The sequence below is a fragment of the Anomaloglossus baeobatrachus genome, chromosome 11 (genome assembly GCF_048569485.1).
Source record: "Anomaloglossus baeobatrachus isolate aAnoBae1 chromosome 11, aAnoBae1.hap1, whole genome shotgun sequence".
NCBI lineage: Eukaryota > Metazoa > Chordata > Amphibia > Anura > Aromobatidae > Anomaloglossus > Anomaloglossus baeobatrachus.
In genome coordinates, this window is record NC_134363.1 from 102888398 (window position 1) to 102913454 (window position 25057).

The 25057-nt window shown below is 49.5% G+C and overlaps 1 protein-coding gene across 4 annotated transcripts in view; it reads left to right on the plus strand.

The window, feature by feature from the left end:
- IZUMO2 (IZUMO family member 2) overlaps positions 1 to 25057 on the plus strand; it is a 183716-nt gene that overhangs the window by 147409 nt on the left and 11250 nt on the right. For 3 of the 4 annotated variants that reach the window (XM_075327708.1, XM_075327709.1, XM_075327711.1), the window contains 2 exons: positions 15259 to 15351; positions 21945 to 22065. In XM_075327708.1, the coding sequence (XP_075183823.1) occupies positions 15259 to 15351; positions 21945 to 22065 (214 nt within the window). The remainder of the gene's footprint in view (positions 1 to 15258; positions 15352 to 21944; positions 22066 to 25057) is intronic. The other variant, XM_075327710.1, reaches the window with a different exon arrangement.

Here is a 25057-nt window from a genome sequence, read left to right on the forward strand (position 1 = left end):
TTGGTGGTCTTGGCCTTTCTCCTGCACCTCTTTATGTTTGTGTAGACTGCCTGTGCCTTAGCAGCGGGAGTCCACTCCCCGGCTGTGTATGTACTGGTGGAGTCCATGTGCCCGCAGGCGCTGGCCCATGGGATCTCTCTGCCTGTGCGGGGGCTTTCTATCCCCCTTGGTGGGCTGTTGCCTTCTTTTGGGACTTGGGATGGGAATGGACCTAAAGTCCAGACCTCAACCAGTGAATTTGACGTTATCCAGTGGCTTCTGGGCCTTGTTCTGGGTCTGAGTTCCCCACTTGTGCTCCGGTTTCCAGTCGGTTCCCCGGTTCGGTACCGGCGGGCCACAACCCTGTCCCGGTCCCTTACGGTTCCACCTGGCCGTCATCCCAGCTCCTGCAGGCCAGGCCACCGCCTGCCTCCTAGTCAAGGTACCAGGGGTACAACCCCGGCACCTGTCAGTTTCCGCTGCAGACCTGTCACCACAGGCCTGCTGCGCTCTCCTTCACTCCTGTCACTAATCTCACAACTGAACTACTTTCTCCTGCCTCAGGCCCTTTGGACTCCTCGGTGGGTGTGGCCAACCGCCTGGCTCTGCCTCCTGGTGTGACCATCAAGCTCTGAGGGAGGTGACTAGGTTTTTTGTGTGGTTGGCTGCTGTTACCTTTTTATGGGGACGGGTGTTATGCGAGGGCCTACCTGTGACTACCTGGCTAGTCCAGGGCATCACACATATATAGTTCCATATAGTAACATTGTTGAAAAAAGACCTAGGTCCATCAAGTTCAACCTTCCTCCACCAATTTTACACTTCTGTCATTAAATTATCGATAACCCTATGTACCTGCCAGAATTGCCTTTCTACTACCCATAATGAGTGCCCCCTGGTCCTTAGTATTGTCTTTGGAAAGAATAAGTCATGTGCCAGTCCTTTGTATTGACCACACATGTATTTATACATACATCCACAAATTAAAAAATCTGAAAAAGATATACAGATACAACTAGCGCTTGAATCCCTAATTATCTGTTGCTGCTGGAATGAGGGCAAAACTCCTGTATTTGCCCGAAAAAATAATTAAACAATAAGAAAAAACTACGGTAATAAGTACTAGTGATCCATCCGCGCAAACAGAATTATACTTTGGGAAAAATGTATTCAAGAATTTATTGTATACGCATCAAAATGGTTTTGTATATACCATATAGGATAAAACTGCACTATTAATAGGGTTGAAAAAACAGAGATGGTGTCGATTAGATTAGTATATGTGTATACAAATTAATTATAAAAAACACAAATGCGTTACTTAGGTATTAAATAACTCTGCTTAAAAGCAATAAAATAGAATTATTGCACACTAGAGGTTGCCCCGGCCGGTGGCTAACCAGTTAAAAATGTTTTTAAAAATATATGAATTCAGATAATAGTCCACCATAAATTAGAAGTAACTTCAGTAAAATGTCGATATCCTTTTTGCTCCTTATATTAATGGGGCGCACGTTCTGAGTCAAATTCAATGGATAAGGTGTATATAAGTGTGGCGCCCCTGACCTGGTCAGGCACCACTGAGTACTGCACCCATGCTGGGGACAGTACAAAACAGGTAATCCAGAAGGCTGACCGAGGTGTGACTACACAGGCGCATAGTGATCAGGTCTCACACATGTACCTTTGAGAGGACCCCTGGGGATCCCAGGAGGGGGCAAAGCCTTCACCTCCACTTGAGGAGTGGAGGGGGCGAAGCCTCCATCTCCACTCAAGGGGTGTGGTAGAGAGCCTGGTTGCTAGGTGGCGTAGGCAGATGTGAAGCCCCACAGGTGTAGTATCGGTGCATTACCTTCAGGGACTCCACTCGGCTGGATCTCGTCACAGGTAGGGAATCTTCTATTTGTCGTGACGCCACTCTCAGTATTGCGGTCAGTGGGGACCGCCACTGCAGGTTGAGGGACGCCTGGGGCTGATGGTGAGTGCAGTTAGTTGGAATAGCCTCCTGAGAGTGAGGCAAGCCCCAGGGCCCTGTGTAGGTGCGTAGTACCACAAGGCGCAGAATAACTCCACACACGCAGGATGTCTTTCAGGGGTTTTACTCACTTCAGGTGGCAGGGTGAGTAACCCGGGCGTAGCTGGGATGAACCAGGCGGGAACCAGGTATCCTTCAGGCTGACTTCTGATGGTGACTACCGACTCGCCTTCCTTAGCCCTTGGTGGTTTGGGGTAACCCCGACTTTTAGTCCCTATGGGGGTCACCCAGGGAAGTTGCTGAAGCCTCTCTCCCCTTCGTTTGCCGTTTGCTTGTTGCCTGGGCCAGATCACTCCAGCTGCTTGCCTCCTGTGAACTATGGGCCCTAACTGTGGCTACGTGGCTGCGGCTTTTAGGTGTTGTGGTGTGGGCTTTGAGGGCCCCACACCGGCAGGTTTAGCAGGGAAAGGTGGATCTATCCCCGCTCCGGGATCTGCCGCCCGTTTGGGCCTGGTTCTCCCTAGCAGTCTCCTTACTTCCCACTCTGTGCTCTCTCTCTAGCTGGAGATGGGTTTCGGGTAGCACTCCTAGGTGACCGTTCTCCCCCGTCGGTAGCCACTGCGCGGACGCTGTCAGACTGCACAGCCCCAGGGGTAGGGGTCTGCTCCTCTCGGAGCTCCCTGGACTCTGCACTGAACCGGCTCACTGCTCCTCCTCTCCTGTTCTTGCCTACGCCACCTAGCAACCAGGCTCTCTTACCACACCCCTTGAGTGGAGATGGAGGCTTTTGGCCCCCTCCACTATTCCAGTGGAGGTGAAGGCTTTGCCCCCTCCTGGGATCCCCAGGGGTCCTCTCAAAGGTACATGTGTGAGACCTGATCACTATGCGCCTGTGTAGTCACACCTCGGTCAGCCTTCTGGATTACCTGTTTGTACTGTCCCCAGCATGGGTGCAGTACTCAGTGGTGCCTGACCAGGTCAGGGGCGCCACATTCCCCCTTAGTTATCACCAGCACGTCCTCGGGCTGCAAGACAACATTTTAAAATGCATAAAACATTAAAACATGTAAAACATTTTTAAAACCACCAGGTACCATACATCACCTCCCTCCACCCACAAGTCCGTTAACCCACCCAAAACCCTCTCACGTTGGCCGCGCCTTCAGCCGCTTCTGGCAGGATGTAGAGGCGGCTTTCATGGTCTGGTGGTCTTCGGGGTATACCTGGCCTGGTGGATCCGCGCCTTCAGCCTCTTCTGGCAGGATGTAGAGGCGGCCTCCACAGTTGGTGCTGACCAGGTACCCTCTTTGTGGTGGAGAGCCAGGCCCCATAAACAGGCATGCTCTCTGGTTGCAGGTGAGCCAAGGCCCTATATACGGACGTGCTCCCTGGTTGCAGACGAGCCAAGCCCCTAAACAGGCTGACTCTGGTGGTGGTGGTGCCCTCTGGTGTAACTATTTACACTGCGAGAGTTTGTGGCTATAGCCAGTTCATAGTCTTAAGGTTCATTTCTCACATGAGTTTATGTGGGCACATTCTTAAACTTGTAAAACGTTGCAAAACAAACTTTTTCAAACTGGTAACTTGCTTTACTTTACATGAACTTTATGCAGACTCCTCCTCACCAGGGCTTGGGCCTGTAGGGCTGCGGCACCTGTTGCTTCCTTGACCTTTTTCTTCATCTGTGGTAGTCTCGTCAGTAGGTCCTTTGTCTTTTCTTTCTTTATCGCTGTCTTTCCTTTCTTCTTCTTTAGGACATGGTGCTACATCTAGCGCATACCAGCCCCTTTCTCCTTGATGCATGGTAAATTGTACGGAGTCTCCCATCCTCAGGTTTCTTCCTGGATGTCCTCTGGGCAGATGGGCTCTGACGTCTCTTCTATTGACAAAAATGCCCTCTTTCATACCTGGTGCCACTATAAAGCCATATCCGCTCTTTAAGTTAAAGTCTTCCACAACTCCTCTACAAAGGGGTCCTCTGACCTGTGCTTTGGCTCTTCTCAGGAACCGTTTTTCTTCTAGGTCTCGGGCCGTGACTTCTCTCTGCTCTGGGGATGGCGGTGCAGGGAAAGACTGGGTTCTGCTACGGCGCCGTGTCTTGCGGACTGGATTCTGCGAGGTACAGCTTACAAGCTCCCAGGTGAGGCTTTTAGGCAAATCTTCTTCAGCAGACGGTGTCAGGTCTTCTTCATCCCAGCGGGAGTATGGCAACATCTCTGGCTCTGGGCATGGATCCACTGCTGGTATCTCCGAGGTCAGCTCCTCAGCCTCCTGGCCTCCTCTCCCCCTTAGTTCTTCTGAGCACTCCTTCGGTGGCAGTGCTGGGGATGGGCTTTCTTCAGCAGACCCAGACGGGGAACTCTTTGGCGTGGTTGCTGCAGGAGTTGTCGGAATCCTCTTGGGGGTGTGCGGAGGGAGCATGTACTGATCCACCATCTCCTGTGGGAACTTGGCCTCCATGTCAGCCTTCAGCTGCCAGTATGCAGGGTCCTCCCCCAGCGTGGGCTTCCTAGCAGGGACCTCCTTGGACTGGGGAGCGGTGTCTGCTCTGGCCTTGCAGGCAGGGGTAAATGATGATGCAATCTTGTCTTGGCGGGCCGCGCCTGACATGGCGGCGGCCTGGTCTTGGCGGGCCGCGCCTGGCATGGCGGCGGCCTGGATCGGCGTCGCTGTCGCGATGGGATCGGTGCAGGCTGGGCTGGGCGTCGCTGCAGCGATCGGAGCTTGGCGGGCCGCACCTGGCGGGGCTGCGGCCTGGTTCAGCACCTCACTTGCGGCGCGGACGAGCGTTGCTGCTGCGGTGGGGTCTCGGCGGGCCGGGCCTAGCAAGGCGGCGGCCTGGGTCAGCGTCACATCTGTGGCGTGGATGAGGGTCGCGGTGGCAGCCGGTTCTTTGCGGGCCGGACTGGGCGTTGCTGCAGGGACCGGGTCTTGGTGGGCCGAGCAGGGCATCGCTGCGGCGGCCTGAGCTTGGCGGGCTGCACCTGGCGTGGCTGCGGCCTGCTTCAGCGTCGCCGCGCCGGACGCCTCCTCAGGGACTGCGGGCGTGGCAGCAGGGGTCGGGGCACTCGCGCTGGCAGGGGCATCACTGGACTCACCCATCGGTGGCAGCATCGGGGTCTGAGTCGTCACCGCCCGGTCTGGCACTCGGCGCGCGGCTCTCCCCTCATAGGCCTGAACCGCCGCGGTCATCCACAGAAACTCCGTCCGTCCCTCTCTGATCAGCCTTCCGACCCTGGCCTCCAGTTGATCGCAGAACTCGGCGAGCTCCCGGCACCACCAGGCAGCGGAGCCCGGCTCTGGGTCTCTGCATTCAGACGCCATTTTCTCTAGCAACAAGCTGCTGGCTTCTTTTCCGTTCCGCCGTCTCTGGACGCTTCCGCTCTCTTCACAAGCGAGGTCAGAACTCTGCAGGGGATCTCTGGGTAGCCACACCTCTTCGTGGGCGGTAACTTCTCCCAGCGCGGGCTGCTGTTGTTTTTCAGCGCGCTTTTCATGGTGGCAATATGGCGGCGCTTCCAATTTTCCAAGCGGACCGCCCAGGCACATGGTCACCTGTCTGAACAGGTCTAGTCCTTATCCTGTTCGTGACGCCAGATGTGAAGCCCCACAGGTGTAGTATCGGTGCATTACCTTCAGGGACTCCACTCAGCTGGATCTCGTCACAGGTAGGGAATCTTCTATTTGTCGTGACGCCACTCTCAGTATTGCGGTCAGTGGGGACCGCCACTGCAGGTTGAGGGACGCCTGGGGCTGATGGTGAGTGCAGTTAGTTGGAATAGCCTCCTGAGAGTGAGGCAAGCCCCAGGGCCCTGTGTAGGTGCGTAGTACCACAAGGCGCAGAATAACTCCACACACGCAGGATGTCTTTCAGGGGTTTTACTCACTTCAGGTGGCAGGGTGAGTAACCCGGGCGTAGCTGGGATGAACCAGGCGGGAACCAGGTATCCTTCAGGCTGACTTCTGATGGTGACTACCGACTCGCCTTCCTTAGCCCTTGGTGGTTTGGGGTAACCCCGACTTTTAGTCCCTATGGGGGTCACCCAGGGAAGTTGCTGAAGCCTCTCTCCCCTTCGTTTGCCGTTTGCTTGTTGCCTGGGCCAGATCACTCCAGCTGCTTGCCTCCTGTGAACTATGGGCCCTAACTGTGGCTACGTGGCTGCGGCTTTTAGGTGTTGTGGTGTGGGCTTTGAGGGCCCCACACCGGCAGGTTTAGCAGGGAAAGGTGGATCTATCCCCGCTCCGGGATCTGCCGCCCGTTTGGGCCTGGTTCTCCCTAGCAGTCTCCTTACTTCCCACTCTGTGCTCTCTCTCTAGCTGGAGATGGGTTTCGGGTAGCACTCCTAGGTGACCGTTCTCCCCCGTCGGTAGCCACTGCGCGGACGCTGTCAGACTGCACAGCCCCAGGGGTAGGGGTCTGCTCCTCTCGGAGCTCCCTGGACTCTGCACTGAACCGGCTCACTGCTCCTCCTCTCCTGTTCTTGCCTACGCCACCTAGCAACCAGGCTCTCTTACCACACCCCTTGAGTGGAGATGGAGGCTTTTGGCCCCCTCCACTATTCCAGTGGAGGTGAAGGCTTTGCCCCCTCCTGGGATCCCCAGGGGTCCTCTCAAAGGTACATGTGTGAGACCTGATCACTATGCGCCTGTGTAGTCACACCTCGGTCAGCCTTCTGGATTACCTGTTTGTACTGTCCCCAGCATGGGTGCAGTACTCAGTGGTGCCTGACCAGGTCAGGGGCGCCACACAGGCACAAGGGGAAAAGAGAAGGAGGAGTAAACAGTCTGAAGCAGAGTGTGGAGGAGTGAGGAGCATGGAAGTGGAGCTCAGACAGGAGCAGCAGTGCAGGTCCCACGAGTGAGCCAGTTTAGTGTGCAGCTCAGGAAGAGCAGAAGCAGACCCTGGAGCTGTTGCAGTCTAACAGCGTCCGCGCAGTGACTACCGACGGGGGAGAACGGTCACCTGGTAGTGCTGCCCGAACACCACACACAGCTGGAGAGAGAGCAGTGTAGTGGAAAGTAAGGAGACTGTCAGGGAGTACCAGGCCCAAACGGGCGGCAGATCCCGGTGCGGGGATAGATCCACCTTTCCTTGCTAAACCTGCCGGTGTGGGGCCCTTAAAGCCCACGCCACAACACCACAAAAGCCGCAGCCACGTAGCCACAGTTAGGGCCCATAGTTCACAGGAGGCAAGCAGCTGGAGTGATCTGGTCCAGGCGACAAGCAAACAGCAAACAAACGAGGGGAGCAGTTACTTCCCTGGGTGACCCCCATAGGGACTAAAAGTCGGGGTTACCACAAACCACAGAAGGGCTAAGGAAGGCGAGTCGGTAGCCACCCTCATCAGTCAGCCTGAAGGATACCTGGTTCCAGCCTGGTTCATCCCAGCTACGCCCGGGTTACTCACCCTGCCATCAACTGTGAGTAAAACCCCTGAAAGACATTCTGATTGTGTGGAGTTATTCTGCGCCTTGTGGTTCTACACACCTACACAGGGCCCTGGGGCTTGCCTCACTCTCAGGAGGCTATTACAACTGGCTGCACCCACCATCAGCCCCAGGCATCCCTTAACCTGCAGTGGCGGTCCCCACTGACCGCAATTCTGAGAGTGGCGTCACGACAATCCTAAAAGAAGATCTCCTACCTGTGACAAGATCCAGCTGAGTGGAGTCCCTGAAGGTAATGCACCGACACTGCACTTGTGGGGCTTCACATCAGCGCTTACCCTGAAGACCTCCAGGATCTCACTGAAGTGTTCCTGGGGTGAAAAGGAATTGAAACAAGCAGCTCTCCGGTGTTGAAATAGTCACAGGGAATCTGCCGCTTCACACCGCTTGGTCTATATTTTTAAACATTTTTAACTGGTTAGCCATCTGGCGGGGCAGCCTCTAGTGTGCAATAATTCTATTTTATTGCTTTTAAGCAGAGTTATTTAATACCTAAGTAATGCATTTGTGTTTTTTTATAATTCATTTGTATACACATGTACTAATCTATAATCGACACCATCTCTGTTTTTTTAACCCTATTATTAGTGCAGTTTTATCCTATATGGTAGAAAACCATTTTGATGCTTATACAATAAATTCTTGAATACATTTTTCCCAAAGTATAATTCTGTTTGTGCAGATGGATCCCTAGTACTTGTATTAGTTTTTTTTCTTATTATTTATACATATAAATGAGATCTCCTCTGAGACGTCTTTTTTGCTCTAAACATTATATCGGACCTTGGAAAATTTCAGTCAGGTCTAAGAATGAGCAATAAGTTCCACTAGGGCCGGGTCCTGAAAACTCAGATGAGTGAGAAAAATAAATTTGAAAAGTAAAAATGTACAACAATCATTCTGCAAATAGGATGTACAAGCCTAGCCTTGGTAAATGCAATAGTTCCACCATCCCCAGCAAATAATCCACCTGCAAGTCATCTCTCTATTAATCTTTTTACATATGGGCCTGTAAAGATAACAAGTGAGCATCCCCTTTCTCTAGAACAGGGGTGGGGAACCTTTTTTCTGCCCGCTTTGGGGATCGCACAAAATAACTTTGCCCCAGTTATCTGCAGTTCAGTCTCTATACATGATGCAGAGTGTTAGTCTGTCATTGATGTTTTTTTATAGGAGAATTGGTTGCTTTGCTCCCCTTCCTGACACCAGGTCATTCTCCAAAAGCCTTCACCTAACTGGGCAAGTACATGAACTGACATTTGCATGCTGCCATTCCTAAGCAAGCTCTGCACTGGTAGTGAATCAATCCCATAACCGAATCTTCTTAAGTCTTGGTTCTAGTAGTTGCTAGACTTTTGTGAATGCCTCGAAGCCTACTTCACAGCAATTAAACCTCTTTGATGTTCTTGAGGATCTGGTAAATGGTTGATTTAGGGGAAATCTTACAAGCAGCAATGTCTTTGCCTGCAAAGTCAATTTGATGCAAAGGAATGATGCCTGTTTTTCTTGGAGATAACCATAGTTAATGTACCGCCCCGTGCTCGGCCGTAGCCGAGTCGAGCCGCTCGGGCCCGGGCTCGTTCAGTGGGTGGCTCGAGCGCCTCCGGCACCCGGGGGTCACGTTGCTCTGAAGGGAAGCTGGCGCTATGTGAAGGTGATCTTCGGTGGGGAGGTTCACGGCCGGGGCCATGGTGTTTAGGGATGTAAGTTCGTGACGCCACCCACGGGTTGTGGTGAATGTGGACACCACCGCTGCCGTTAACTAGGCTCCCGGGGATGGTGTTGTGCAGCCTGGTGTTGACCCCTCCATGGGCAGGGGGTGATGGTCCCGGGGCCCAATGGTTGCAAGGTGCGGGTGTGTTGGTGCGGCGCGGTGCGCGGCCCGAGGGCACTGTTGTACTCACTATGACAGATACACCGGAGTCTCTGGTAAACCAAAAAGATGGTGGTCGGTGCCCGCAGCCGGCTGCGCGTGGTCCCCCACCGGGTTCGGTGGTTCCCGCCTTTTTCCTGCACCTCATTTTTTAGAATTTGACTGCCTATACTTCAGCAATGGTAGTCCGCTCCCCGGCTTTATGTGTGTCGGGGAACCCGTTTGCCGCAGGCGCTGGCCCGTGGGATCTCTCTGCCTGTGCGGTGGCTTTCTAAACCCTTGGTGGGCTGTTGCCGTCTTTCGGGTCTTGGAATGGAAAAGGACCTAAGGTCCAGACCTCAATCAGTAAATTCGACGTGGTCCAGTGGCTTCTGGATCTCGTTCTGGGTCTGAGTACCCCTCCTGGTGCTCCGGTTTCCAGTTGGTTCCCCGGTTCGGTACCGGCGGGCCACTACCTTGTCCCGGTCCCTTACGGTTCCACCAGCCATATTCCCGGCTCCTGCAGGCGGCAACCACCATCTGCCTCCTGGCCACAGGGTATCTGGGCTACGACCCAGATCCCAGACAGATGTTTACTCTTTACCACTACTCTCTTTCACCTCCAAAACTGATCTGTTTGTGCTTTTCCCGCCTCAGGCTATCCAAACTACTCGGTGGGCGTGGCCAATCACCTGGCTCTGCCCCCTGGTGTGAACGTCCAGACCTGAGAGGGGTGACTCAGGGCTTTTAGGTTGGCTACTGTTACCTTGTTAGGGGACGGGTGTTTGTGCAAGGGCCTACCTGTGACTACCTGGCTAGTCCAGGGCGTCACATTAACAGATGAAGACAATAGTTAGAAGACATTACTTAGAAGCATCAGCCCTCTTTTAAAGCAAAAAGACTAAGGGCTTTGCACGAAATGCGTAGACTGGTCCTTCCATACTGTCTATGCTTGATTTTATCATGTTTTACACTGATTCAATAAAGGTGTGATTTTTATTTGCCGATGCCGGATACAAATCTTTTTTGTTAACAGCTGTGCTGTTCTCCAACAGTTTCTCCTGAGCTGATGAGAAGATCACTAAAATGACTAAGTAGATCATTTTGTGGCAGTGCTGCAATTCAGTTGAAATGGGGGTTTTGGGATTAAATCAATTTTCATGGGAAGGATTGACATTGTAATTTTTTTGCAATTCATCTGATCACTTCATAAAAATCTAAAAAATCTAAAGTTAATGCAAATGAAGTTACATAGTTATATAGTTACTTAGGTTGAAAAAAGACCTAGGTCCATCTAGTTCAACCTTCCTCCACCAGTTCTACATTTAGTCACTAAGTCATTTATAACCAACAATGTTGTGTGTACTGAGGAAATCATCCAGCCCTTTTTTAAAAGCTGTTATAGTATCGTATCTGCCATTACTACCTCTTGTGGTAGTGTATTCTACAGTCTGACCGCTCTAACTGTAAAGAACCCTTTCCTATTTAGGTGTCGGAATCACTTTTCTTCCACTCACAGTGAGTGCCCCCTGGCCCTTAGTACTGTCTTTGGAAGAAATAAGTCATGTGCCAGTCCTTTATATTGACCACACATGTATTTATACATATAAATGAGATCTCCTCTGAGACGTCTTTTTTCTAAGCTAAACATATCTAACTTTTTCAACCTGTCATCATATGGGAGGCCTTCCATCCCTTGTAATAGTCTAGTTGCCCGCCTTTGAACTGACTCTAACTTCTGAATGTCCTTTTTAAAATGTGGAGCCCAAAACTGGATCCCGTATTCCAGATGTGGCCTTACAAGTGATTTATAGAGGGGTAACAATACATTGGGATCAAGGGATCTAATCTCTCTTTTTATACACCCTAGAATCTTGTTTGCTTTAGCAGCTGCTGCTTGACATTGAGTGCTGCTGCTCAGCTTATTTGTAATGAGAATACCCAAGTCCTTCTCCTGTTCTGTAGTCCCGAGTTTACTTCCATTTAATGTATACGCAGTTATAGGATTACTACGTCCTAGGTGCATTACTTTACATTTATCAACATTAAATCTCATTTGCCAAGTATCTGCCCATTCTGACATCTTATCCAGATCTTTTTGTAATATTGTACTATCAAGGTCAGTTTTTAATATCCTACATAGTTTGGTGTCATCGGCAAAGACTGACACTGTACTATCAATCCCATCCACAAGGTCATTAATAAAGAGAGTAAAAAGAATCGGTCCAAGCACAGATCGCTGCGGCACCCCACTAGTAATATTTTTGAAAATGAAAACGTGTCATTCTAAAAACGTTTGGTTACAACTGTACATATCTATGCTACAATTATGCCAGTAAGCACAGTGCCTTGAAAAAGTATAAAATCCTGCCTCCAGAAGTTACCTAATTAGTAAATTAAGTCCACCTTTGTGTAATTTATTCTCATAACTACAGCTGTTATGTGAAGGCCTCAGAGGTTTGTTTGAGAATATTAGGTATTAAACAGCTTCATGAAAACCAAGCAACATAGTAGAAAGGTCAGGGATTAAGGCGTGGAGAAGAGTAAAGCAGGATTTAGGTTATACAAACGCAAGCTGTGAACATCTCACAGAGCCCTGTTCAATCCATCATCCAAAAAGGGAAGGAGTATGGCACAACTGCAAACCTACCAAGACACGGCTGTCTACTTAAACTGACATCTTAAACAAGTAGAGCACTAATTAGAGAAGCAGTTAAAAGGCCCATGGTCATTCTGGAGCAGTTGTAGAGGTCCACAGCTCCGGTGGGAGAATCTGTCCACAGGATTACTATTAGTCGTATACTCCACAAATGTGACCTTTATGGACCTTTATGGAGGAATGGAAAGCAAACCATAAGGAGTTGCATTTGCAGTTTGCAAAAGCCATGTAATAGACAGCTAGAATGTGGAGGATGGTGCTCTGGTCAGCTGAGATAAAAGTAGAACTTTTTGGACTAAATATAAAATGCTATCTGTGGTGAAAAACTAGCGCTGCACATCACCCTAAAATGACCGTCCCCCCTGTCAAACATGGTGGTAGCGGCATCATATTGTGGGGATGCATTTTTATAACAAGGATGGGAAGTTGATGGGAAGATGGGTAGAGTAGTAATTGCATCAAAAGGTGGTCCTATTAACTATTGACTTAGGGGGGATAGTGCACATGCATCACATAGAAGACACTGGAGCTGGTTCATATACATCATATAGTAAACACAGAAGCTGGTGTGTTCAAAAGTGTGTAAGAAGTGCAAAGAATGCTAAATTCACCCACAAAGTACGTCCTGATGCTGGCACTGGCCAGCATAATCCTTTATTGCATTCTGCTCTCAGATTACATGTCAAAAACCTGGTGACAGATTCCCTTAATTTCAACTTGAATCCCCCCCATGTAAGAGCTGGATAGGAATTACTATATGAATGCATTGTAGTTTACAATACCTTTAAGGCCTGAAACACACATCCGTGAAACACATGCGTGTTTGGTCCGTTTCCGTGTATACTGGAGACACGGCCAAACGTGCACCAATGTTATTGTATGATAAAGGCTCCACGTGCGTTTTTGATGCATGTCCGTTTGTCCGTGTCCGTGTCCGTGATCCGTACCTGTGTGCGTTTTGCACGGAAGCATGTCCGTTTTCTGCACGCAACACGCAGCACGGACTAAATGAAAGTCAATGGGTCTGTCCGCACGTCCAAGTGACACGGACGCATCTCTGTTTGCTCCCTGTACGTTTTATGCTTTTTTCATGTGATGTCGGTCTTTTTTCTTTTTCTGTTTCGTTCTCTCCCTCAGTCCGTCGGTCGGTCTCTATGTCTGTCGGTCGGTCTCTCTGTCTTATCTGTCCCTCTCGCTGTCTGTCGGTCAGTTCCCCCCCTCTCTCATACTTACCGTTCTCCGATCTCCGGCGCGGCGCTACACGGCTGTTATAAAAACTCCGGCGGCTTTTACTATTTTGAAAAAGCCGGCCGCCCATTAATCAATCTCGTATTCCCTGCTTTGCCCGCCCACCGGCGCCTATGATTGGTTGCTGTCAGACACGCCCCCCACGCTGAGTGACAGCTGTGTCACTGCACCCAATCACAGCAGCCAGTGGGCGTGTCTATACTGTGCAGTAAAATAAATAAATAAATAATTTAAAAAAACGGCGTGCGGTCCCCCCCCATTTTAATACCAGCCAGATAAAGCCATACGGCTGAAGGCTGGTATTTTCAGGATGGGGAGCTCCACGCTATGGGGAGCCCCCCAGCCTAACAATATCAGTCAGCAGCCGCCCAGAATTGCCGCATACATTATATGCGACAGTTCTGGGGCTGTACCCGGCTCTTCCCGATTTGCCCTGGTGCGTTGGCAAATCGGGGTAATAAGGAGTTATTGGCAGCCCATAGCTGCCAATAAGTCCTAGATTAATCATGTCAGGCGTCTCCCCGAGATACCTTCCATGATTAATCTGTAAGTGACAGTTAAAAAACACACACACGAAAAAATAATATATTAGAAATAAAAAACACTAACAAAGTCCCTCATCACCAATTTATTAACCCCGACAAAGCCCTCCATGTCCGGCGTAATCCACGGACCTCCAGCGTCGCATCCAGCTCTGCTGCATGGAGGTGACCGGAGCAGCAGAAGACACCGCTGCTCCTGTCAGCTCCACGCAACAAATGAGGTGAGTAGCGCGATCAGCTGCTGTCAGTCAGGTAACTCGCGGCCACCGCTGGATCCAGCAGTGGCCACGGGTAACCTCAGTGACAGCTCAGCTGATCGCGCTACTCACCTCAGTTGCTGCGTGGAGCTGACAGGAGCGGCGGTGTATCCTGCTGCTCCTGTCACCTGCATGCAGCAGAGCTGGATGCGATGCTGGAGGTCCGTGGATTACGCCGGACATGGAGGGCTTTGTCGGGGTTAATAAATTGGTGATGAGGGACTTTGTTAGCGTTTTTTATTTCTAATAAATTATTTTTTTCGGGTGTGTGTGTGTTTTTTAACTGTCACTTACAGATTAATCATGGAAGGTATCTCGGGGAGACGCCTGACATGATTAATCTAGGACTTATTGGCAGCTATGGGCTGCCAATAACTCCTTATTACCCCGATTTGCCAACGCACCAGGGCAAATCGGGAAGAGCCGCGTACAGCCCCAGAACTGTCGCATCTAATGTATGCGGCAATTCTGGGCGGCTGCTGACTGATATTGTTAGACTGGGGGGCTCCCCATAACGTGGAGCTCCCCATCCTGAGAATACCAGCCTTCAGCCGTATGGCTTTATCTGGCTGGTATTAAAATGGGGGAGGACCGCACACCGTTTTTTTAAATTATTTATTTATTTATTTCTATACTCCATAGTGACACGCCCACCGGCTGCTGTGATTGGGTGCAGTGAGACACCTGTCACTCAGCGTGGGGGCGTGTCTCACTGCAACCAATCATAGGCGCCAGTGGGGGGAGAAAGCAGGGAATACGAGATTGTTTAATGAGCGGCCAGCTTTTTCAAATTAGAAAAAGCCGCCGGAGCAGTGTGAACGCCGTGCAGCGCCAGGGATCGGGGATCGGTGAGTATGAGAGAGGGGGGGACACTTCAGTCACTCGGGGGATTAGCGGTCACCGGTGAATCCTTCATAGGTGACCGCTAATCAGTACGCGGCACAGACAGAGCCGCGGCATGACAATGAAGTCGGGTGAAGTTCACCCGAGTTCATTCTCATCCCGCTACTCTGTCTTCCGACATGTAGTAACGACATTTTGCATCACACACGTACATTTCACATGGACAACACACACACATGTCAGTTATTTCACTCACGCACACACGGACATTCCACACGCACATACGGCTAGCATACGGGATACACACGCAGGCCACACATACCATAAAAAAGGACCTAAAAAACGGAAAACGGACCCGAAAAACGGCCCGTTTTACACGTGCATGGTTTTCAAGGACGTGTGTTTTAGGCCTAAGATACACATGATATTCCACTCTAATTTTTTTTTCTCCACAGGTTGGTTAAAGACGGATGTATTTAGTTGCACCAATTGTGTTACAGTGAAGCCATCCTGCTTAAGTCGCTCGGTTTGCATGGGTTTGCATTTTAGTAAGATTTCCGACTCATTTACCTTGCTTTATATGATATTATTTGTTATGATTTGATTTGTACACACAGCAAATAATTTCTAATTTATTGATGGGACAGCAGTCCCAAAAACATAAAGACAGCCACATCAGTCAAATGTGATCATGCTGCTTCATTCAGTCCCAACAAAGGTGAAGATTTTGTAGTTCAAAACTAGTGTTGGGCTCAGTGGAAAAACGTATTGAGATGAAATTGCTGACAGAAAACTTTTTTATTCAAAGTATGACGTCACTTCCCTCCTCGTGATGCTCCTGTCCGTCCCCAGCTCAACTTATTATGTTGCAGCTGGGAATTACTGATGCAAAAATTCCAAAAGTCACACAATTTTTACACAACCCTGAGTTGAGCAAAAATGTTATGACTTCTAAGCAACTTACACCAGAATTCTTCTTAGATGAATCGCGGCTTAAGGCTATGTTTACACTAGAAAAATGATTTTTCTTAAGAAATTTCTTGAGTGTGAAGGATTAGCGCACCTGCGTTAAAAAACGCACCAATAACGCAGGTGCGTTTTTGGTGCGTTTTCGTTGCGTTTTTTTTTTCAGGTTGGTCCCTGCGTTTTTGAATGCTTTTACAGCAATAAAGCACGTTGAAAATTATTAAAAAAAAAAAATAGATAATACAGAGATAGATAGATGATAGAGGGATAGATAGATGGAATGATAGATAGATAGATATAGATAGATAATAGATATTTAGGGGTATAGATAGATAATAGATAGATAATGGATGGATGGATGGATGGATGGATGGATGGATAGATAGATAGATAGATAGATATTTAGGGGAATACATAGATAATATAGAAAGATAGATAATAGATAGATAGATATTTAGGGGTATAGATAGATAATATAGAAAGATAGTTAATAGATAGATAGCTATAGATAGATAATAGATATTTAGGGGTATAGATAGATAATGGATAGATAGATAGATATAGATAGATAATATAGAAAGATAGATAGCTATAGATAGATAATAGATATTTAGGGGTATAGATAGATAATATAGAAAGATAGATAATAGATAGATAAATAGATAGATAATAGAGGGATAGATATTCCAGCTTTATTTATGATGTTTGTGGACATACTGCACTTCTTGCGGCTGGTAATGTGTTCACATCACCGGCCGTGAGAAATGTCCTGTAGTTACCCGCAGCCTCGCTCAGGAGCCGCATTCAGCACTCGCTCCCTGACCGAGGCTGCGTGGAGAACTGTCACACGCGGTTGGACAGTGCTGGAAGCGCCGTGGGACAACGCTGTGGATTACGTCGGAGCTGTGTGTTTGGAAGGGGTTTAATAAAGTGGAGAAAGAGGGGCTTTTTGTCTTTTATTCAAAATAAAGGATTTTTCGGTGTGTGAGTGTTTCTTTACTTTCACTTACAGATTAGTGATGGAGTGTCATAGACACTGCCATTACTAATCTTGGACTTAGCGGCAACTATTGGTTGCCGTTAACTCCATATTACCCTGATCGCATAATGGATGCGACAGTCCCGGGGGCAGCTGCGGGCTGATATTCTGGGCTGCAGGAGGGGGGGGGGGCATTAACCCTGGCCCTCGCCGTCCCCAGCCTAAGAATACTGGGCTGCCGCTGTGTGTTTACCTTGGCTGGACGGTAAAAATAAAGCGGAGCCCACGCTTTTTTTTCTCTTCTTCGGCTATGTTCACACACTGCGTTTTTTACCTGCGTTTTTTACTCACGTTTTTGGTGCATTTTTGCTGCAGAAATTTCTTGAGAAATTCTTGTAACCTTTCTGCAGACATTCCCCAGCTAAACCTATGGCAAAAAAAATAGCTGTGCGCACACTGCGTTTTTTTCTTAAGAAAATTCTTTCAGTAGATTTTCTTAAGAAAAAGAATGAGCATGTCACTTTTCTGCAGATAACTGCGTTATTTCACTCCATTTACTGTAATGTAATCTCAAAATAGCGCAGGAATAACGCAGGTAGCAAGTTAGGTGCATTATTCCTACGTTATTCCTACGTTATACCTGCGTCATTCCAGCGTTATTTCGCATTTTCGGGACATAGTGTACATCCCTGCTAACTGCACCCAATCACAGGTGCCAGGATGGCCGGTGGGCAGAGAAAGTAGTGTAACTAAAGGAGCCCATACACTCTAGCGTCTACTGTGAGCTTAGAATGTATGGGCTCATTCCAAGTTAGTGGGCATGACTGGCTTAGTTGGTGGGCGTGGTGATGTTTTCTCTCGTCAACCATAATCATCAGGTAGCGCTATCTCGACATAGTGTTGCCTCAGAATGTTGCCTCAGAATGTTGCCTCTGTGTTGCCTCACAATATTGCCTCAGTGTTTCCTCAATATTTCCTCATTGTTGCCTTAATATTGCCTGAGTGTTCCCTCAATGTTGCTTTAGTGTTGCCTCACAACGTTGCCTCAGTTTTGCCTCACAATGTTGCCTCAGTGTTGTGTGAATGTTGCATCAGTGTTGGCTCACAATGTTGCCTCAGTGTTGCCTCATACAGTGTCTCCATCAGGGGACAGCTCTGTCGTTAATACTGTTCGGGTAGAGCTATCCGATAGCGCTATCCATGAAGAAAGTGAATGGGTAGACCTATATCTTCCATCTATCATGGAATAATGTCCATACTGGCCTCCATACTGTAATGTCCCCTGTCCTGTGCCCCCATTCTATAATAATATCCTCTGAATTGAGTCACCATTTGTGACGGGGGTGTACAGCAGAGCAAAGGATGGACGAGGCCGAGGGACGATCCAACAGGTTTATTAACAGGAATACAGGAACAGCACACGATTAGTCCACGTAAAACAGATTCGGAGGCCCTTCCCGACAATCCTCGGACTGGATAACAAAGCAATCGTCCTTACAGTAGTCCAAAGAGTTCCACACAATCCCACGGGCCGCCACACAGGCCTAGCTCCGTCCGTGTCCACAGCCACCCAGGCTGGGGCTCCTTCTCTTTCCAAGTTTCAGCTCACTCTGAAGTTACAAAAAGGGAAATGCATTGTCTGTGCTCCTTGACCAGCCCACCATGTTTGTTCAGGGGGTAGGGGTCACACATCCTATCATCAATGGTTTGGTCCATCACAGGGCTCCAATATGTCTGCCAGCCACAGTAGATGAAGGGATCCCCTGCTGTGCAGCACAATGACTATTCCTTCACTGGCCAATGCAATTACAGACTAGATACACAACTCTGGATAGAAGAGGACAGGCTATTTACATAATCACATTAGATGCCAAGACTACAATTGTATGAGAGAGACACATTGAGACCAGTAGCTCCCCCAAGAAAATACATGAATTACAACTAATACAACCAGGGAAATATACATATCATGACATAGTATCACAGCATATACAGTGAGAGGGTAAATTACATCTTCACAATCCCTCCCCCTCCCAACTTGTGTACGTACTAGGGACCTCTACAGGTCACTGGTTAAGTACACACAGGCAGAGCGTTACTTACATGTGGCTTCATGCAGCCACGAATTGGCATCGTAGCTCTCCCACATCATTGCCCAGGAGAACAGCTGCAGGCAGACCACCCATCACCCCAACCACACATCGCCTGACCCCAAAACCAAAGTTCAGATCCACAGTGGCTGTGGGAATAGTCCTCCATTGTCCACCAGCCAGTTCAATGACAATCCCAGGTCCTCTATGGATTGCCTCAGGCCGAACCACTCGGGGATCAGCCAGTGTGAGGAAAGCACCCGAGTCACAAAATCCAACAAGTCTCTGTCCATCCAGCACAACCTCCTGCAAGTGCTTACCTCGATGAGCAGAAGTCATCATAACTGCGGGTCGCACCCCGTAAACTCCTGGTGGTGCAACATGGGGGGCTGAGTCACTAGGCCAGTCCTCACATAGCGGTGCCACATCTTCCTCCATGGCACTGGGCTGTAAATAATTAACAATCCGATTGGGTGCAGGATCAGTCCTCATTTGAACAGCTGGGCAGGAGACTTGCCTATGCCCTGGCTGTCCACATTGATAGCATCTGCGCTGGGTCTCCTCCCATCCAAGGCGTCCTCTTGGGTAAGGGGTAGGGGAACTTGGAGGCCGGCTCCCACCTGAAGGTGCTGTAGGGGTTTGAGGATGATTCCTCCATGGGCTGGCTGGGCATGAGGCCTGCAAATGCCCGGGACCCCGGCGTATTCCAGAAAGTGCAGTAGAAGCAACTGGAGGCACATTAACACGGGTATCAACATGTGGTGGCTTAGAGGAACGGGGAACAATGGGGACAGAATAACTGGGGGCATCCGGTGTTGTGGAGCTGTTAGGCGTCTCTCCATCCTCCAACAGAACCCTCCACTGAGGCTTGATAGTGAGCACCTCATCAGCTAGAGCAGCAGCTTCCTCCACTGTCGCTGGTTTTCTCTCACGCACCCATTCCCGGATCTCAGCGGGGCACTGGGCAAAGAATTGTTCTTTTAGGATGACCTGCAGGAAGGTCCCCCAAGATAAAGCCTCCTCTGCCTCCAGCCAGCGATTACATATTTGTTTGAGTCTATGAGCATATATCTTAAAAGACACTTCCCCATCACAAGCTAAAGCACGGAACTGAGTCCTGTAAGTGTCTGGGGTCACAGCATAATGTTCTAGAATAGTCTGTTTAATATCCGCATACTCACAGTTCCACCGAGGGTCCATAGCTCTGTAGGCTTCAGCAGCTCCCCCCTCTAGGAGCCCAACCAGATGCCGGACACGCTCCCTGTCCGGGACTTCCATTAATCGACACTGATGCTCAAAGTCCTGGAAGAAGCCCTCAATGTCGCCTGCAGCCTCATTAAACGGCTTAAAGTCTTTGCGGGACACCCTGGGAAGTTCCCTCATGATGGGTGCTGGGGTTACAGTCTGTCTGGAACCTCTCGCGGCTTCCACAGCGAGCTGCTTATCCAGCAATGCCATCTCTTCCATCCTGCGCTCCTTCTCTTTAGCTCTACGCATGACCTCCATCTTATATTCTATGGTGGTCTCCTCTCCCAGCAAGGCCATCTCCTCCTCGTACCACACAACCCACTGACTTTTTTGGGTGTTTACCTCCGGCTGCCGTCTTTCTTCCGTTTGCTGTGAGGATCCTTCCTCCACGTCATTTTGCGAGCAGACTCCTTCTAGCGCCTCAATCAGCTGCTCCTTGGAGAGTCCTTTGAAACGAACTCCTACTTCACGGGCCTTTGATTGCAGGCTCCCCAAAGTCCAGGTCTTGTACTCTGCAGTGCTGGTTCCTGATGTTGAGCCATTGTCCTCCATTCCTTCTGCTCTGATCCCAGCGCTGCCAACCAGTTTGTGACGGGGGTGTACAGCAGAGCAAAGGATGGACGAGGCCGAGGGACGATCCAACAGGTTTATTAACAGGAATACAGGAACAGCACACAATTAGTCCACGTAAAACAGATTCGGAGGCCCTTCCCGACAATCCTCAGACCGGATAACAAAGCAATCGTCCTTACAGTAGTCCAAAGAGTTCCACACAATCCCACGGGCCGCCACACAGGCCTAGCTCCGTCCGTGTCCACAGCCACCCAGGCTGGGGCTCCTTCTCTTTCCAAGTTTCAGCTCACTCTGAAGTTACAAAAAGGGAAATGCATTGTCTGTGCTCCTTGACCAGCCCACCATGTTTGTTCAGTGGGTAGGGGTCACACATCCTATCATCAATGGTTTGGTCCATCACAGGGCTCTGATATGTCTGCCAGCCACAGTAGATGAAGGGATCCCCTGCTGTGCAGCACAATAACTATTCCTTCACTGGCCAATGCAATTACAGACTAGATACACAACTCTGGATAGAAGAGGACAGGCTATTTACATAATCACATTAGATGCCAAGACTACAATTGTATCAGAGAGACACATTGAGACCAGTAGCTCCCCCAAGAAAATACATGAATTACAACTAATACAACCAGGGAAATATACATATCATGACATAGTATCACAGCATATACAGTGAGAGGGTAAATTACATCTTCACACCATTCTATAATAATTTCTCATCTGGGCCTCCATTCTATAATAATGTCCTCTGTCCTGATATAATGTCTTCCATCTTGGGCCTCTTCTGTTGTTCTCCTGTACATTTTAAAAAGAAACAAACAACCTTCCCCTGCAGCAATGACGTGCAGCGTCCTCTTTTATAGCCAGTTCAGAAGTCAACAGCTGACTTCTGCATGCCGACATGGGTAGTGCGTGACGTCACTGTCACTAACAAGCTGACTTCTTCTGCTAGCCCAAGATAAGCTGGCAGTGTGTATTGCAGCACAGGAAGCTGGCAGGTCTCTGCGCCGCAATACATTTCAGGTGATGTGTGTTCAAGGACGTATATCCAGGTAAAATTGGCATTGGTACATCCCCCTCCCTGGCCCGGTTGTGATCGTTACCCCCTACCTGGCTTTCCAAAAGACCACCTTCCATGTAGTAGTTTGTAACAGATTTTCAATTTTGTATCCTATATATTTTGGCCTCTTTTTTGACACGATCATGTCTCTAAAAGTCGTATGATTTAGCAATAAACCTGTAATATTGTATTTTAACCTCTGTATGTTCATTCTCTTTAAAGAGGATAAGCAAAGAATTGCACTTGTAGTTGGAGAAGAAGAAACAAAGTCAGCGATGTTGTCGGATGGATTGTACAACGCAGCAATTTTAGCTTTTATTCTACTGATTGTAATGAGCCTTCTGTGAGTGTTTCCTAATTAATTTTATATTTTGGTAGACTAAACTCTTATGAATGTAGTGCTAACAGGAATTTTATTTTTCCTGTTTTCTTTATTGTTAATGGAGAAAATACGGGTTGATTAATTTTTTTAAGTTCATTATTCTACTTGGGTTACTTTAACCTGCAATCATCTGAAAGGCCCCAGCTGCATTGATAATGTCGCGGGCGGAGGAAGGGACGCTGCGCTCTCCCACTGCTCGGGTACGGCCGCTGCTGCTGCGGCTGCTGCTGCTCGGTGGTGGCTCGAGCGGTTGGGCTGGATCCCGGGGACTCGAGCGGCGCTCCTCGCCCGTGAGTGAAAAGGGTGGGGATTGGATTGTGGGGATTTGGTTATTGTCCGTGACGCCACCCACGGTTGTGGTGAAGTTGGTGACACCACCGCTGCTCTGGACGGGGATCCCGGGAGCAATGACTGGGAGCAGCTTTGATGTTAGTTCTCCCCTCTGTGGGTAGGGGGTTGGTTGTCCCGGGGCCCGGTGATGGGGTAGAGATGGATGGCAGGTGGGTTACGGGGCCTGGTGAGGTGCAGGGTCACGGGGGCAGCACTGTGCCGCACGGCAAGGTGGTACTCACTCAGCCAATGATGAGGACACAGTTCTCGGTAAAACACACGGCTGGATGGACGGGTCCCACAGACGGCTGCGGTGTTGTTTCTCCTCCCGGCAGGTTGATGGTGACTGCCTTTCCCTGCACCTGTGTACTGTAAATGGTCCCAATGGGTTCCCACCGGTAACCCGCTCCCCAGCTTGGATGGGAGCTGAAGGAGCCCCTTTTGCCTGCAGGCTCTGGCCCTGGGAACTTTAGCCTTGGAGGTGACTGTGTTTCCCTCTCTCGGTTGGACGGTTGCCTTCTGTCGGGACTTGGCTGCTGGGACACCCAGGAGGTTCCCTTTGCTAACGGATTTGGCAAATTCACGGCGACTCCTAGCCTTGCCGGGGTCCGTAAGCCCCTGCCAGATGGTGCTGACTTCTCTTTGCGTACCGGTCCGGTACCGCCGGGCCACCGCCCGTCCACGGTCCTTACGGTAGACTCCAATAGGCCACTCCTGCAGACGGTCACCACCGTCTGCCAACCTTGCTGATCCGTCCGGGCCACATACCCGGACCAACTTCAGGCTTCTCTACTGCCACTTTCCTCCTACCACTTTCACTTCCAACTCTAATCTGCCTTACTTTTCCCGCCTCCAGGACTGTGAACTCCTCGGTGGGCGGGGCCAACCGCCTGGCCCACCCCCTGGTGTGAACATCAGCCCCTGGAGGAAGGCAACAAGTGTTTGTGTCTAACTTTGGTGTGCCTGACTGGGAGTGTGGGGTGTGTAGGTGTTGTTCTCTGTGGCCCCTGGCTTGTCCAGGGCACCACAATAACACAGCTGCACCCTGTGATTACTTTTTGGTCATGGGGATGGGGGAGGGTAATGGAAGAAGGCTCACACTGTCAGTGACATCAATAAAATGTCACTGACAATGATTGACAGCAGCATCTAAATGGTTAACAGCTATGGTCAGAGATCAGCTTTGGCCAGAGCTGTTAGAAACAGACACTGCCTATGTAATATAGCTGACATCAGCAGTGCTAAGGAAGCTTAGCCCCCCATGCTCCTTTGATATATCATCACCCCTGCACAGGATCTAGTTACGCCCTTATATGCTTTGTGGTTAACACGAAATCCCAGAAATTTCGAGCTCCCCCTGAAGTCCCGAAAGAGGGTCAAATGACACTATACAATAAACTGAATAGAACTAACTAGAAACTAAATGTCTAAACTCAATGGAAAACAACAACCTCCTGTGGTGCGACAGTAATGGCCTTAATTACAGAACAAAAGACGGTGATTATAGGATGTTAGCTAAAATCCTTCAGGTCATTCAACCCGTCTCTGGGTTCCAAAGGTAGAAATGTTAAATGACCCCTCTCTGGGACTTCTAGTGTTAAGGGATAGTGCTTTTGAGTTGCACAGTTAAGGTGGCTTTACATGCTACGATATTGCTAGCAATTTCTAGCGATATCGAGCGTGTAAGTACCCGCCCCCGTCGCCCATGTGTTATCGTGTGATCGCTGCCGCTGCGAACATTATCACTATGGCAGCGTCACACGCACTTACCTGGTCGGCGGCGTCGCTGTGACTGCCGAACAATCCCTCCCTCAAGGGGGAGGGACGTTCGGCGTCACCGCGGCGTCACTAAGCGGCCGGCCAATCAAAGCGGAGGGGCAGAGATGAGCGGGACGTAACATCCCGCCCACCTTCTTCCTTCCGCATTGCGGCCGGTAGCAGGTAAGGAGACGTTCCTCGCTCCTGCGGTGTCACACATAGCGATGTGTGCTGCCGCATGAGCGATGAATAACATGGATAAGCAACCCTTACCGATTTTTGAGTTTGGGACGACCTCTCCATGGTGAACGATTTTCATCATTTTTGAGGTCGCTTAAGGTCGCTGGTAAGTGTCACACGCTGCGATATCGTTAATGAGGCCGGATGTGCGTCACTAACAACGTGACCCCGACGATAAAACATTAACGATATCGTAGCGTGTAAAGCCACCTTTAGACTCAGGCATCAACTAGTAGTGTGCTTATTGGTAATCAGTCTAGCAGGAGTTCATTTCTGCAGTCCTGCGAATTACTGTTAGGGTCAGAGGTTGCTGGAGACTTATCACTGCAACCTCCACCCTTTAAAACATGGATGAGCCTGTTACCCCACACCAATTATAGCTTCGTTTGCAATACCCGTCCTTGTGCTGTGGTCATCTTGTTCAAGTGATCTCCTATGTATTATTTGGTGTGTTGTGCAAATATTCTCATTATGTGTTTCCTCCCTGATTCTTTATTTACTCCTGAGCACCTGTTGTCTTACCTCTATGTGTGTGTGGGTGCAGCGAATTTGAGTTATGGTTTTTCCCTGTATTTGTGTGGGATACACTGTGTCGTTACATACACCACTCCTGTCCTGGCCCTCC